The 16,417-nt window shown below is 40.4% G+C and overlaps 1 protein-coding gene and 1 long non-coding RNA gene across 14 annotated transcripts in view; both read right to left on the bottom strand.

Moving 5' to 3' along the window:
- NHSL1 (NHS like 1) overlaps positions 1-16,417 on the bottom strand; it is a 169,003-nt gene that overhangs the window by 19,505 nt on the left and 133,081 nt on the right. For 10 of the 13 annotated variants that reach the window (XM_035321042.1, XM_035321043.1, XM_035321053.1 and 7 more), the window contains exons 4-5: positions 7,773-7,965; positions 2,743-2,874 (exon numbers count right to left, since the gene is read on the bottom strand). In XM_035321042.1, coding sequence (XP_035176933.1) covers positions 2,743-2,874; positions 7,773-7,965 — 325 coding nt within the window. The remainder of the gene's footprint in view (positions 1-2,742; positions 2,875-7,772; positions 7,966-16,417) is intronic. The other 3 variants (XM_035321044.1, XM_035321045.1, XM_035321048.1) reach the window with 1 other exon arrangement.
- Positions 6,744-7,761, bottom strand: LOC118163925. Its single transcript, XR_004749250.1, has 2 exons — positions 7,263-7,761; positions 6,744-7,228 (listed from the first exon to the last, which is right to left on the bottom strand). It is a non-coding gene; the product is annotated as an uncharacterized LOC118163925 (long non-coding RNA).

Raw genomic sequence — 16,417 nt, 5'->3', positions numbered from 1 at the left:
TGACAGGGGAGAAAAGGCAGAAAGAACACTGAACAAGGGCGAGGGAGATGTAATTTATTCCCAGCCTTGCCAGCAGCCTGGTGGGTGACTCCAGCAAAGTCACTTCACGGCAGCGCGTCTAGTTTTTCCATCTATAAGATGAAGACACTCTTCCAACACGCTTTGTTTCTAGTGATGGAAAGCAATATGCTAACAGGATGCAAACTGCCATCAGAGAGCTTTCCTGGCATACATTTTGCTGTCTGGATGATAGGCAACCAACACAGAAGCAACATGAAGCTACTCAGGACAGCTTCCACGGTAGGGCAGATGGCTGAAGCACTGTGTGCCTGCCTGTTGTGGGCCGGAGAACCAGCCAGAGAGAGCTCCTACAGTGAGATACTGTCAGCCCTAGAATTTCCACCACTGAAAATAGGAGCCAAGAAAAACCTTCAAGCAGTGCAACATGAAATGTGCTCAGCGTGAGATGAAAGAACAAAATCAAGACCACAGAACCTACTGCCCTTAGCAAACAGACTGGCAAAAGTCACCAACTCTTAATATATTCATTGAAGATTTCTTTTTGACGTAGATGCCTACTGCTTTCTCTGTTTATTCCACCAGGTAAGCTGCCATTGCTGTTTTCAAGCATTAAGCATCAGTCGGAATTGGTCATAAATGTAACCTCCAAGCTTTAGAGATGCTGTCAGCAGGAAGCATTCTCCTCACATCCACGCAGATACAGCTGCATTTCAAATTCACATGCCTGAAAGAGAGTCAGGAACCCCTAAAAGTAATAAAAGGTAGTTTGGAACAAAGGGCTCTGCTTTGCTTTGCTCTCTGCCCTCAAGGTAGGTCCTACCTACGTCAAGAAAATCTCTACAGAAAAGTGAAAACTATGGCTGTGGTATGTATGTAATTTTCAGAATTCCACACTCAAAAACACTGCAAGAATCCTGAAAATGAACAGTTCAAGCAATATCCAGTGTCAATTTGGCATTTAAGAGGCACAAGCATTTTTAAGGATATTCATTTAATCTCAGCTCTAGACAAAAAGCAAAAGGACTGAATTTAAAATGGAAGAAGGGCATATAAAAGGAAGGTATCCATCCTGAACATCTCAACAGACAGGAGAGGAGAAGGGATGCCTCTGATATTCCTCAACCAGTTGTAAAAATTTGAGGGGTTATCTTAAATAGGAGACTTAAAACAGGAGAAAGGAATTTTTAATTAAGAAAAACCAAATATCATGTTTCATGTAGCTTTGTTTGATTAGAACAAATCTACTTCAGCTTTTGAGCTTGCTTATAGCTGATTGCAAGGCTGATAAATTGTTGTCCTCTCAAAAAATAAATACAAGTTCTAACCTCCAGGAAGACTCTAAGCCTGGAAAGTGTCTCTTGCCAGATAGCAAGGTCCATTGTGAACAGGGGGAAGGGAAAACACATTTTGAGGAGGAGTTCCCTATGGCAGGAACCAAACAGCATCCATCCCACAAGAAGAGATGGACAAAGACACCTCACAGCTTTGGACAAATCTCAGAGCAGCAGTTAGACATAAAATTGTTATGTGAGATCCAAAGGTAATAAAGTTGCCACTGAAGACTCAATGCAGGGTTTGGACAAGTGAATTTTCTTTCTTGAGACAGAGGATACTTATGGCAGGGCACTGTCTCATTACAGATGCTGAAAGAGCATAGTTCCAGTTCCAGTCATGAACTGTTCATGTACTTGCTTATTTCCAGTATTCCTCTATGCCCAGCTCTCTAGCTTATTGAAACCCATCCAGAAAAGTTACAGATTTTTGCCTTTGTTTCTGAAAAATCTAGACAAAGAAGCAAGAAGTGAAAATATAATTAAAAAGAGATGCAAAATGCAAGGTAGAAAACTTATCGAACAAGTCAATAAATGAGTTGATTCCACATGTAAAGGAAATTAAAATTATATTCTGCAAAATTATTTTAAGACATTCTTTCTCTACTGAAAAAAAAAAAAAAAGGAGAGAAGGGAGGCAGAAGGGCATCATTTTATCTGTAAGGTCATCATTTGTGAAAAATGAAAACATCTTTTTAAAAAATAAGTAAGTGCTACCATCAGAGTTCTGCAAATAGTGTCTGAAAGGTTGCCAAAATTCAGACTGTTCCATCAGCTTTGAATACCATGTACACTACTGACTGTGAAAAGCTGACAGGTTGAGCTAGTGTAAGTCAGTGTGACTGACTGAGCACTTTTCGTTTGGTATATATGCAATAGCTAATGATGACATGTAAATTTCTTCAAATCAAATAATGTTGATACTTGAGAGGCTGCCAATTAGATCTAAGCTAAACTGGAAAATTTACAGGTCTTTCTCTGATGATGCAACTCGCAGCAGGTTCAGGAAGGCATCAGTGAATTGGTTTACTCCATTCGATAATTCTCTGCAAGCTGAAACGCCTGCCCACTTCAGGTGTGCTTCAGTGAACATCCTGGGGGAGTGGATCACATCTCCAGAAAGGCATTAAGGACCATGAACCTTACATCCCTGCAGATTTCCATTGTAAACCGTTTTCAAAATACCACGTTCCCTTCAGCAGATGGAATTCAACAGATAAAAGGCCCTAATTTCCAGATGCACAAGGTGGCAAGGAGGCACACGTGTATTTGGAACTGTAATCGGCTATCAGACTGTATTGGTTTCATGAGCACTGGTAATGTTATTAGTCGAGTAATGATAAGCAGTGACAATGAACAGTGGATGGAATACAGTTCTGATGAGCCATACCTAGCTCCTTTTGTATGTTGTCAGGGATTCCTGTTATAGTCTTTCTCCTTTTGACTTTCTTCGGCCGTCTTACCACCGTGTCTGTGTAAATTAGAGACCGCCGAATGCTGGCTTGGCGGTCGAAATTCTCCCCTAATACATGGTAGAACAAGCAAAGCAACATTACTTCCAAGCACGCTGACATCATGCACTTTCTTCCACTAGTTTTGTTGTAGAAATGAAAAAAGGCATTAATAAATGATGTTAGCTTGGTCCTACAGTGAAAGTTTACACTGAAGGAAAAGATACAGCATACTGTCACAGTAAGGCTTTAGACACACACATGCATTACACAGTACTGCAAGTTTCAAAAGAGATTTGACTTCAGGTCTTGTGAGAGCAGCTGTAATTCCACAAGTGAACAGAATCCTTGCTTGAATTTGGCCCTGTATATTGTTTTTCTTGTGTTTGTTTGTTTTCGGGGGTTTTGGGTTTTGCTCTTTAAATAATAATCTGAGGAAAAAGCAAATCTGCTCCTGCAAATGGAAGATTACAATGGTTTATACAGGAACAGACATTGCTATTGGCAACAGCTATTACACCTTCTTTGTAGATCTCCGTCATTAAATCACACAAGAGACTTCTTTTTCGTACCAAGTTTCTCTGAAACTGTCAGGTGTATCATATTTCTGGTGGTGATCTCTTAACAGGAATACAAACAAATACTAGGGAGCATGCAGAGATCAAACTGATCTCGTGATCTCATAAATATTTCAGAGTGGAAGCTGCTTAGAATTGAAATTTTATAAATGATTACACATACATACAATGGAAACAGCTGAAAAAATGTGGAAGTGCACGTTGCTAGACAAAGCCTTATGATGACCATGTGCTGTATCATAATGGGACCCAGAAGCACCACTATCATTAAGGCTGAGCAGCTTTTCTTTAGGAATTCACTTTTGGTTAGAGGTTTATAATTTGGCCATTTTACAAGTAGCAAGATAAAACTTGCCCTCTAAATTGTGAACTAATTCTCTATACTTCTAAAAATCTACCCACTCCCAATCTCACACATAAGTTCCCCTTTTAGAAGTTAGAGCATTTTAGAGCAGTGCTAAGTATCCTTTAGATGACCTATTTAAAACTTAAATGCAGAAAAAGCTTGATATACATACATGTTTTTTGCTTTCTTGAAAATTGATGACCAAATTATTTACCTCTGAAAAGTGAGTAATGCACATTAACTACTGTCATAAATATTAATCCCTGGTTGACTACACATCAGCATGATGTGTGTCCTGCAGATAGAAAAACTGATTATCTTTGTAACAGTTAAAGATACAGTCATATAGTAAAGCATAGCATATGGACTGGTGAAAATACAAGTTAAAACACAGCAGTTTCATTCACCATATTGTAAATATAAAGACTCTCACTCGGTTTTAATGGATCTCAAGCTCCCATGAACTGCACTCGTGCTAGGCAGAATCCTTGCAACTACAAAGAAGTTGCTTTCATCTGAGATTCTGACTGACTGAACTGAGGGAAGATGAAGGGAGGAAGAATCCCATAGGGTCTATGAAATATAGAGCTATGAATCCCACAGGCCTCGTAGAAGCCTTAAAATATTGAGATAGAATATCCACTGTCCGGGGCATCACTGCTATTATGATGTTAGGACCCTTATGGGGTCAAGGTCCGGACTATTAGATAATCCTACCACGTAGGATAATAACTCTGGCCACGTTATAATGAACCCAAAGAATTCAAAAGAGAAAGCTTTGCATCTCTGAACATGTCTTAATCCATTCAAAGGCCAGCAATTATGCCTGAGACAGTGAGTTGCAAAGAAATTAAAATATTGCTTCAAATGCCCTAGAATAAAATAGTATGTAAATGCTAAAAGAGGGTGCAAACAAGGAGAGTCTTTTATACAATTTCAGACACACAAACTGGATGACCATGGGAAAAGTCACTGTGTGTCCCCTGATCCACAGTAACTTCTTCCCTGTGCTACTGAAGAGCTAACTCCAACGAATCCATCCTCAGTTGCTCTTGAAACAACTTTTTGAAAGCCACGGTGCAAATTTATAGGAGTTTAAAGCAGCAGCTTCAATAAACTCTAAATCAAGAAGCAAAATCAGAATGTCTCAGTTTTTTTTTTCCTTCATTGCCATCTTGTTTTTAGAAAATATTGATGTTTACATATGGTTTTGCAGATTTAAAGACACTTTTCTTCTGCCAGGTTTGTAATAAATCATCTAAGCATTCCTTGTTCAGTTTACTTGCATTTCCCTCACACAGTTTACTCGTTTTTCTTGGATTCACTGAAAACATTTAAGCATGTGCTTAAATCTCACTAAAGTCAGTCAAGTGGGACTCAAGCAAATGCTTAAATGTTTTGCAGGATCCAGCCTGCCTCTGATCACCTCCACCAACACCAGACTCCTCCATCTGGAAAGAAAGTTAGAGTTCCAGAAAACCCACTACAGCAGACACCATTATACATCTTTTAACCCACAGGCTACTTAAAAGCAAAGACTGGCCACCACTGAAAATTCAGCCCAACCCCTTCCAGGCCAGAATAAGCTCAGCCCAGCCGCTCCCAAAGATTGAAACAGCTTCCAAACGGAATGTCTAGTCTGCAGCTTGTCAGCCTAACGCAATGCCCCTGCACCTTCAGGCTGTCCAACAGATTTTGACTGCCGCTGTATTAGTTGCAATCTGTTCACCGAAGAGCCCCGAAAGCTGAACCAGTGGAGCGGTTGCTGCACAGCCACGTGAGAGGCCATTGTAGCAGGATCATTACTGATGCACTGTTGAAAATGCTGTCACCTCTTCTGAGGTTAACGTTTTATTTCATGCCAGGAGTAATAAATGGAAGGGTTTTGACCTCTCTTCTGGGAGAGTGAGAAAAAGGGCAAGCAAAGAAAAAGCCAAACCAAAACAAAACCCAGCTATGGTTCGTTCCACAGCACGTTAAACAAACGGCACAGAATTTTGGGGCATTTTCTTCCTGCCTCGTGTAGTAACATAAGGAACTACACAAAATAGAATTACTCGGAGTGTGGGAGGGCAGAGGAGGGGAGCAGATTGTGACTTTTTAAAGGGGAACAAGGACGGCAGCTTTTTTTGTATGTGTGTGTGGGACTCAGTTTGTTATTTTCACTTGGCTTGATGCAAAATAGCAATACAAATTTCACAGCAATGGGAAATTGGTTCCCAGAGACCAGCTCACACACTGCAATACCAGTCTTCCTCCAATGCCCTCCTTTCCTACACCTTCCTATTACCATGTTTATAGGTGAATGAATGCTACACAACACGTTCCAGGAAGGTGAATATGAATGTGCACTATTCTTTATCTGAAAAGTTGAGAACTGCTGAATTTGTTGAGGGCAAACCAACTAATGCAAGGGACACATGGTTTGTCACACCAGTTGAATTAATCTGGTTGAAATTACAAGTGTAATTTACCCAGATGTATTAATGTATCCACTGACACTGAATTAAATCTGTGATGGTTATTTGATCTCTTTTACCCTGTTTTTCTTCCCACCTGTTTACTTCCCCGCTATATTTTTCAGTACACAGGGTCAATAAATCACGCTGCAGATTACCCCTCCCGTAAGTATACCGTCTTCCTGCTGTCACAGTACCTAAGCCATGCTCAAGCTTATTGATTGTGTCAGATAATCCACCAGCCTCACAACTCTGCCTTCTGCACCTGTAGCCTACATTTCCTAGATAATGGCCTAGTTACAATTCAGCACTGCATGTTTTCCTCCTATTCATTTTCCAGAGGTGGGGTGTACATATTTTTCTGTTGCTTTCAAATATTTTCCATTGTTTATTTTAGGAAACATTTCTTACTGATTTCTCAGTGATTTCTGATGATTCTCACTGTCCTTAAACTATATTACTTCTTAAAACTTTACCATCAGACATCTTCAGTAAGAGAATTAGTGCTCCATTTCTTACAAAACACTAGTTTATAAAAATAAAAAAATAATAATAAAAAAAAAGTGAAAACATATTGGTAATCACATAGAAAGATAGAATACCTAACTACTTTCAAAACAAAACCAAACAGTGCAAGATATTGATTTTACGAGTGAGTATGGAACCAGAGAATGCCATATGGCATTTGAAATAAATTGGATATTGAATATCAGCCTTGTTTTGGCAGGCAAACGGTCAGTTATTTTAATTAACTAATAGTAGACAATCTTGATACTGCACAGAAAAAGAGAAATTATTAAATTGAGGTGATAATTCAATCTTTCATAGAAATTCTATTTACACACATCAAAATATCTACTCAGTGTTACACTTTAATTTAATTAACTTATTATATTCTCACAGAGTATGAATTCTTCAACAGTGAAACCTAAGAGCATTTTTAAAACAGTCAATATAAAGGTTGCAATAAGAAAATGTGGGCTACTGTCATGTAAGCTGACTGCCCTACCAAGAGTCTTGCTTGGGACACAGACTCATTAACCTTGTGTCTTGCTTGAGGACAAAGACACATTAACCTTATTTATTCTTTCCCCGTTCTCCCTCAACACCTAAACCTCTTATTGCTGATACAAATAAGACCTTAGAAAACTCTTCTCGAACTTTGGAACATTTAGTCTTCAAAATATCGAAGTTTCTGACAATCTTCCTTAAGTAAAAATCCTAGAAGAAAATCCTGAATGTCATCAGTATTGTATAAAACATGATTTTCCATTATGTATCTTCAGCAAAGCCCAAAGCAACTCAGTGATCTATCAACCTCCTTTTAGTTCCTGACTAACTAACACCGCTTCAAGCCCACATTGTGTAGACTACCTTCATTAGTGATCATTTAAGGAATTTTGAGTTTTTCTCATTAAACTCAGAGATAGACTATTAAACACAAACATACTGTTTTCAGAGAAAGGTGAAACAAGTGACAAAATTCATGCACAGATATATGCCAAAATGCTATCCAACTGCAAGGGTCCCCTTTTATCCCTTCCCTCCCCAATACTGTAACTTAATTATTGAAATTAAAAGCCTACCAGTCACATTAATAGGAACCACATCTGTTTGGACTGCCTGTGCTTGCTGTCGCATCTTCTCTTCTGGCGTTGGCAGTGGCAATGACTTAGTCCAGTTGGTTTGGGTGTTGATATCTGACAACTCATTTGAAACTGGGGTTTTAGGCCTTTTGACGGTAATAAGCTTTTCTTCTTCTGGGGAGGAGACAGAACACTGCAAACAGAAATACACGCAACAGTGTAAGTTTTCCACCAAAAACCACAGGACTATGATAGTACTGCGGTACTGCCGCTGCAGTCAGCATCACGGCTTGCGGAACAAAACACACCCTCACAAGTATCACACTTAGACCTACAAAGAGTGACTTAAAAACAACAACAAAAATCTGGATTGTATTTATCCAAGACACCTCATCAGACTAAGGAGTATCTTTAAATGAGAAGGATATGTGAGGTCTTGAGCAGAGCAAAGCACAGTAATCATCTTACACACTTAACGCTGTTCCTGCAGTGATCGACCCCTCTCGCTCCCCAAAGGAGCGCACTGGGGTTTGCTTTCCCCTCCTCTCTCCCATCGCAGTGTCCCACTAAGAAGATGAGAATGAGCCCTGCTTCGACCTAGCTGTACGAGGCTATGGGGTGTGTAAGGTCTCAGCAGGATGTCTGTTAGGAAGAAACACCTTTTGGGAGGGCTCAGCGACGGACTGAAGCAATGCACCCTACATAGCCATCAGCCAGGGATCAGTCAGAAAGAGTAACTGTGGTGGCCTTGGAGAAACTCATGCCACAGTGGAGGTGTTTGTATTGCTCGGTTTTGAGGGGTGAAGTAGTTAACAATATTAGCAGCCACAGAATGGCCATTTTAAAAGTTTTTCCTTATCAGAGTGTCAGATGTCACATCCACGATGGGTGTTTCACCTCAAACAATAAAATACCTTTGTGCACCGCAAAAAGAGGTTTCAACAGCTTGTTCAAATCCACCAGACAAAGTTACAATGCCAAAAGAGACATTTGCTTTAAGGGAACCAAGCTGTTTTCATTGCAAGGTCCTCAGCTGGGTGCCAGTAAGGGCAGAAAGTCATGATGTTGCTTTTTACTGGTATGAAAGCACTGCTCCATGGCAAGCCCTGAGGACAGGCAGGTTCAGGGCACACGAAAAACATCACAGGGGCTTGCAGCAGGCAGTCACAAGTTTTAGGCAAACCTAGGCTTTAGGCTTTTCTACCTGGGGCCACCAAGGCACCGCAGGGAATCCCAGAAGCAGGAGAGGAAGAAAGACCTGGAGGAGAAAGAAGCTCCTCTTCCTCCCTCCCCACACACCTTTTCTTTACTCCTCCCTCCCGCTGGAGTGCAGGATGCTACCCAAGGTACAGCTGCAACCACTGGGTCGCCACCTCTCCCTAGAGTTACTCCCTAGAGCTGTCTGAGAGAGGCATTATTGCTACTTCCAACATACGGACTTTTTTATTATTGTTATTGTTAAGTCTATGCAATCTGGTTTCTCTTCAAGCTGAGCGGTACACAAAAGGCGTGCCCAGACACTCTGCCACAACCACTGGTTATCGTTTCTGATTTTAATTTTCTCCCTGTTACCAGGAGGAGGTTTATGCTGTTTATAAATAAATAACCACTTATTTATTGCATTGTGCTCTGACTGCGAATTCTTTAGGACGGGGCCCAGCATTTCATTAGAGGCAAATATATAAATAAAAGCAGCTTCCAGGCAAAAAGCAAAAAAAATAAATAGACAAGTGAAATCTCTTCAGGTAATAACAAAAAAATAATAGTTGCAGGCATGATAATTATTATGAATGTCATCTTGTGGTTTGGACCTGCACTTTGAAATGTGGGTGGGTTTTTTTGAGCAAATCATACGTTTCTGCCAAGGAGAACCCCTGCAGGCACAGGGATGCCAGCACCCTTCTGCTCATGGTGGAGGGGCTGTGCTGCAATGCAGGCACGAGCTCAGCCCTGCAAAAGCCCCTCCAGATTCTTTCAGCACAAGTCACCTGGAGGACACTGGTATTTCTTCAGGCCTGTGTTATTTTTAAAAGGTTCTAAAGCTGTTTCTATACAAATGTAACGTGAATGTTTGTCTTTTTATGGGTGTGTGTACACACACAGTTTACACACATACAGGGTGCCGACACACGTATGTATGGGTACTTACATGGAAACTGAAATGCTTTCCCATCTCAAATCATTCAAGTTTATTTGAGTAATGTGGGAGAGAAATGCAATTGCAGAAGGGAAAGCTGCCTCCAGGCCATGCCTCTCCTGAGAGGTTTATAACAGCTCAGACCAAGAAGGGCTTGGTGACCAAAGGCATGGGGGTGCCGGCCCTTGAGGCCACAGCTTCGCAGTCTGTGCGTGGTGAGGATGAGCTCCAGCCAGCTACTGATGTGTCGGCATCAGTCCCTGTCACACTCAGACTGCAGGGCTGGGCCAGGTCTCAGCTGTCTGCCAGCAGGCACCAGGGGCTACTCCAGCATGTAGGGTGACACAGATACTGGCTACATTGCTGCCCTCCCTTCTCAAGAACATTACCAGGCCAAAACAGAACATTTCTGCTACTGTACATAAACTGATAGGAAAAGTGGAGAACTGAAGCTCTGATGACAAGGGAATCCTAGACATCCAACAAAAAAACCTGGAACAACAATCTGAAATTTTACAGAATTAAAAGTTCAGAAAACTGAGTAAGAAAGATGGAAAGGAATGACTCCAGTGAGCATGTAACGAATGAAAAGCTATTTAAACCCAACTGTGTAGCTGTGGTCAAAGCACTGCTTCAGGAAAACTGATTTTCTACTGTTGGACAGTGGTGTGGCACTTCTACAGAGTTCAGTGGAATAGCTGCAGGTGGTTTAGAGTGTAAGAAGTAGTGCTGGTGTTTCATCTGTAGGTGCATGTTCTGTGGTTTCTGGGTAAGCGTGACTGTCTCTATTTAGATACTTTCATCCAAAGCACTCACAGTGACAGTGGTATGTTTACTTGCTTTTTTTGATGTAAAGATTCCTTTCAAGGGTAGGACAGTGGCAAAGCTGTACGCAGCTTTATTGTGCAGAGTGGCAAGCAGCAGCTCAACTTCCAGCTTTGTTCACACACATTACTTATCTAATTCTCTAAGTAAGATGAAATTAGGGGGAGAGAAAAAATATATTTTAAATTCCTTCACACGAGTTACATTGTTTTAGATAACATTCCTAGATTTACAACACAGAAGTCTGCAGGAAGATTCAACAAACTGCTGCTACACATATAGGCAGGGACGTCTTCTTAAGTGAGGTCTGCTATATGAGAAACAGCACTGGCCGAGGCAGTGCTTTGAGATCATGCTATCTGCTCAGCAAATCTCCTCATAAACACTGCACTCACAGCAGAGCAGAAAGCACTCTTCTCATTTTTACAGCAGCTCTGATTCAAAACAACTTTACTGTTTGACTTAAATGGCCAAATTTCTGTGCAGCTTCTAGATGGAATGCTACACGCACCTCCTCCAGAAAAACTGTCAGAATTTCTGCTTTCTAATGGGAAGGGGGAATAGGGAAAGGTGGTCAGTGGAAGTGACAGCCTTGGACCTAGCCATCTTTCCATGAACACACGTTAAAGGGGAAGAAGCGTGAATTTTTGAAGGGCAAGTTGAAATGAGAATGCAGGAGAGAACTGGCTCATAAATATACTGTGGACAGAGAGGAGCTATCTGGCTCAGCTGGAGCCTCTCCACTTCTTTGTTGGCTTCTCGTTCCCCTCTCTACTCAGGCACTGAGGTACAGAATGGTTTCACAGTCTCAGCACATTCACACTGCTTGAGCAGTCCCAGCTGACTCCATGCTGTGCATCTCACGGCACATTCTGCCTTAGTTCCCTCTTTTCCCTTGCTTATTCTTAGTTTTGTTATATTCTAGTGGTTTATACTATGCTGTTTGAAAAGATGGGACCTCCACAAAGAAAATTCAATCCACACCAATTTTACTTTTCAGCAAAAGAACTTAAAACTTCTAGTCATGTCGTTTACCTCACTGTCCACTCCAACCATTCCTAGAATTAATTTTTCAGAAAAATAAAGTTGAGAAAAATTCCGTAGCACTGCAGATCACAGCCATGGCAATTCAGCTGTCTATTAATGTACCCCAGCATCCTATTTCTTCTCCAGCCTTTGATGGCTTCAGGTGCCTTTTTTACAAATGCAAAGGAACCACACTGAACAATAACAATAATTTAAAACAAAAATAATCCTTTCATTCCTGTTACTTGGCCAGTCAGTGCTTTTTGTGTGACTGCTTCAACCATGTGACTTCACACTGCCTTATGGAACACTGCCCCATTATAGCTATACATTCAATTACATTTAAGTTGAATTAGTCATGTCCTGATCGACTTGGTGTCCCTCTACACCAAGGCCTCCAGTCTAGCCCCCCAGATTTTGGTAGAACTGTTACTTGTTATTTCTACACTCAGATCTTCAGCTGCACTAGCCAACTTTGCCACCCTACTAAATCCTTCACCTTAGAGCCTTCAGTGTCTCTTTAAGGAAGGGATTTCTTTTTTTTTCCCAGCAGAAATTACTGACCATCAAGCAAGTTATCTCCTTAACCAGGCACTGCAGAAATATCCCCTTCTTCTTCCTCTACTCTGCTGCAATGGGATTGAAAACGTAAGAGTCATCCTACATCAGATCAGAGCTCTATAAAATCTACTGAGCATCTGTCTTAAGGTAATGTCCAACAGTTCACACACAAATGAAATCAAACTAGATGAAGCATGCAGTGGCTGCCTTCCCCTCAAGAGTCTCTCAGCACTGGAAGGACGCCCCTTCCTCCCAAGAATTGATCCAGTTGCTTCCTGAACCTACACAAACTTTCACCATTTACAACCCTTGCAGCAACTGTGCAGCACTGAGTACGTGGTGCGTGAAGAATTCCCCTCTTTTGTTTGTTCGGAGAGTTTCTGTACTCACTTCCCTATGCTTTGACATTTTATGCTCTGAACTGCTGCTTCAACCCAGTAAACTGGGTTGCATTTTCAAAATAAATATGAAGCAGTTTAAAAAGCACGTGCTGGTTACAAGAGTACCCACGCGCAACCGCAGCAGAAGGGCAGGGAGACCAGCTGAGGGCACCACTGTCTTGAAGTATCTCCAGGCCTGCTCGAGCCCGCTGTCAGGGCTCTCAGGCACTCACACCTCCAACCTGGGGCAGTACCCAACATCTTCAGCCCCTCTTAACACCAAAGCAAAATTTTAGAGCAGACCTCCTCAAGTCCCTCAAGCCAATACACTCAATGCATCTGTTTCCCCTTCAGATTACTGACCGGTCCCTTGCAGATATTAGAGACATTCAACAGTTTGGCTGAGTACAGTGGCAAAAGTACATTTTTTTGCCCCATAAATAATTAAAGTAAATGTTTTGTCACTCAAAGTTTAACAGACTGCATCAAGGAAAAGTTTGTAAGCCATATAACAGGACCTAGGGAAAAATACCATGAGTTTTTTGGCATACAAACATTTTCATAGATGGAATAAAGACATGATATAGTGCACGTCTGGGAGCAAGTACTCCCTATAGCTCACATTCATCATTTAAAAACTATGCTACTCCAATTAGGAAAGTTTTTCCTTGGCTAATTAAAAAAACAACCAAGCAGCCAAATAAATAAAACACATTTTTCACTGGAGGAGGGGCTTCAAAGGAGACAAATGTTAATAGACCAAAAGTAATTACAAAATTTCAGTGAACCAACTAAATAAAGGATATTGGAATGCAGACAAAAAAGGAATAGTGATGAAAAAGATAGGAAACAATCCTGGCATAGCATTCTTCTGCTGAGCAGTATTTTTTATTATTTTTTTTATTTTTAATAGAAAACAGAAGCAGGTAACAGTACCTGAAAGCTAAGAGCAGAATAAAAAGATTGCATATGTGCTACATGCTACAAGTAACATCAAGCCGCAAATATGACAGCTGGATGGTCCCACTCGTGGGCAAGGTACCTTGTTGCTCCAGGGAACCAAGTTACAGCAGGCGCTAAGGCAAGACTGAGAGATGCAGTCTAACAGACTAGACTGTTGAGTGAGACAAAAAGAAACAAAGAGAATGAGTGATAAAAAGGGAAAGAAAGAAAGAAGAACGAGGAAAAAAACCACACACACAAAAGACAAATATACTTAAAATACACAATGTATACATTTCAGAACATTAGGGAACTAGAGTTAAAGTGACATCTCAATACATCCTTGGCACTAGGAAAACAGATCTGTATGGACAGGAATACTTCCCAACTAGTGTCACCAACGCTGGCATGTAAGAGATGACAAAGGAAGACACTAGTTGCTGTACTGAGATGTAAAATCCAGGTAAACCAATTTAATTGCCAACAAACTCAATTAGGATCAGCAGAAATACATTGACGTGGAGCTTGGTCTATGCTCCATCAATGCCACTTACAGGAATCAACCTGAGAGTAAAAGTGGAGTTCCAACTATATACACTAACACTCAGAATTCAGGTTTACGTGTTTTCTACTTATGTTGGCTTGGTTTTGGGTTGGGTTGCTTATCCCTAGTGGTTTTGCTTTTCAACAGCAAATGTTCTGCTTCTCTGAAACATTTTCTAAGAATCACAGCAAACCATATGTTTTGTAGTATGAATATTACCCTCTGGTGATAAACACCCACCTCCACAAAACAAGAGACTGTTTGTAGATCTAGGTCTTCTCTTGTGTAATTTAAACCATGGTTTCACGTTATGTCTCCAGTGAAGACAGGTATGTACAATTTCTGGCTACAATAAACTTAAATAATAATAATAATAATAAGTAGATAAAAAAGAATAGGGAAAGACAGTTTCTTCTGTGGAACTACCACGCAGTGAAACATCGTTTTTCTGCAAGTTGGCAAATATGATCGCTTAGAAATAAATTTACAAACAATAAATAGATATTCATTCATCTATCATTATTTTGCTATTCTCAAATTTCAGCTTGTAAGTGCTGCATGCACAGAATTTAAATGTTGGCTTCCTTGCTTTGAACAGACAACAAAGCCACAAAGCTTTCATCGAGCAGTAAGGAGTTTGCATTTTGAATCATGGGATTTTGGTGACCTCAGCTCCACACTGTTACTGAAGAACTCTTCTGACATCTGAAAGATGACTGTCTCAAGGCATGAGATTTATTAGAAGCACTTGGGATTTTACCAGTGGAATTATAATTCAATTTCAGAGATCTGTTAAATGCTCATTTATTTAAAAAAAGTAAAATTTTACTCCCTTACATAATGTAAAGTCAATTAAAAAAAGACGCTAGTCAAAGAACACCACGAAACACAGAGTTTTACAACAAGAAGGCAGTATCACGCTGCAGTTTACAAGGATCAGCATCTTCCTAAGCTGCAAATAAGAGTGACAAGGTTAAGGTTTTGAGATAATCAGCAACATCCAAGAATGTCAGTTTGGCCACTCTCTTTCTCCAGTACTCCGAATCCTACTTTCAGCTAAAAATATTTAAAGGAAACTATCCTAATTTGAAATGGAAGTGCTAACCTGTCCTTGAAGCATAACTAGTTATATTAAAAAATTTTCAGAATAAACAGAAATTTTTAGTAACACGTCTCATAAACACACCATGAAATCCTTAGCCACATAAGGATGACAGTTCTTAGTCTCGAAGATGCCTCACCCATGCTAATATGTTCTCATGTGAATGGTTAAAAATACTCTGTTTACATTATTTCTAATTTGTTTTACATGTGCAGCTGGGCCACGTGCTGCACAGCACCAGCTAAGGCAAGTTGGTTATATACGTATGCTGAGAGACATATATGCGGTACTTTAATAGCAACAAACAGTTAATACTTTTTCACCAGTGAAAATCATCATTCCACTGGTTTCAGTAAGGTTTTGCAAATTGTCATTATCATACATCCCCCAGTACTAACATGCTTTACATTCTGTTTGCTGCTAGCAAATACCACACACGGCCCAACAGGACGCAACAACACTCCCTGCCGATACACAGATATACAGCAATCAAAACCTGGATGAGAGAACGTACAGATTCCACAACATTTTTTGTTATGTGAATAAGAAGCATGGAGGATAGAACTGAAAACACTGTACCCTTTAAACTGAGTTCTCAGGATCTCCGTACTTTGCATACAATTGTATACAAATTGTATTTGGTCTGTGCTACAAAAGCACCTATGGCTTAGTAACAGCTCAAAAAAATTATACTCTGCTACAAATAAGTATATCCTCACACTGTCCAAGCAACATTTTGTGGCAAAGTATTCTAGAATATCTATCTTGAAAATCCCAAGAGCTCCAGCATTTCAGCTCCAGCACTGGACATCCAGACTCCAGAACATCTTACCTGTCTACCCCAGCACTACTATCTTAGCCCACAGCACCAAAGTTAGCCATAGCTGGTCTTTTGGAGCTCATAGGCACAACAGAATAAGGTAAGGTCAGGGGAGCAAAGCTTCCTTTCCTCTTTAGAACATGAAAACAACTTTCAAGTTTTGTAATTGAAATATATAAAAATTGATGTATACAAGACACTTCTGCAGTCTTCTTAGGATTTTTGCTCAGCTGTCGCTTCTTTCTCTCTTTATTTGTTTATTGTCTAAACTAAGAAAGCTAAGTACACAGGGAGTTGAGAAGTGGGCA

The sequence above is a fragment of the Oxyura jamaicensis genome, chromosome 3 (genome assembly GCF_011077185.1).
Source record: "Oxyura jamaicensis isolate SHBP4307 breed ruddy duck chromosome 3, BPBGC_Ojam_1.0, whole genome shotgun sequence".
Lineage (NCBI taxonomy): Eukaryota > Metazoa > Chordata > Aves > Anseriformes > Anatidae > Oxyura > Oxyura jamaicensis.
Note: the sequence above shows the minus strand (reverse complement) of the source record. Positions and strands in the feature narration are given on the sequence as shown.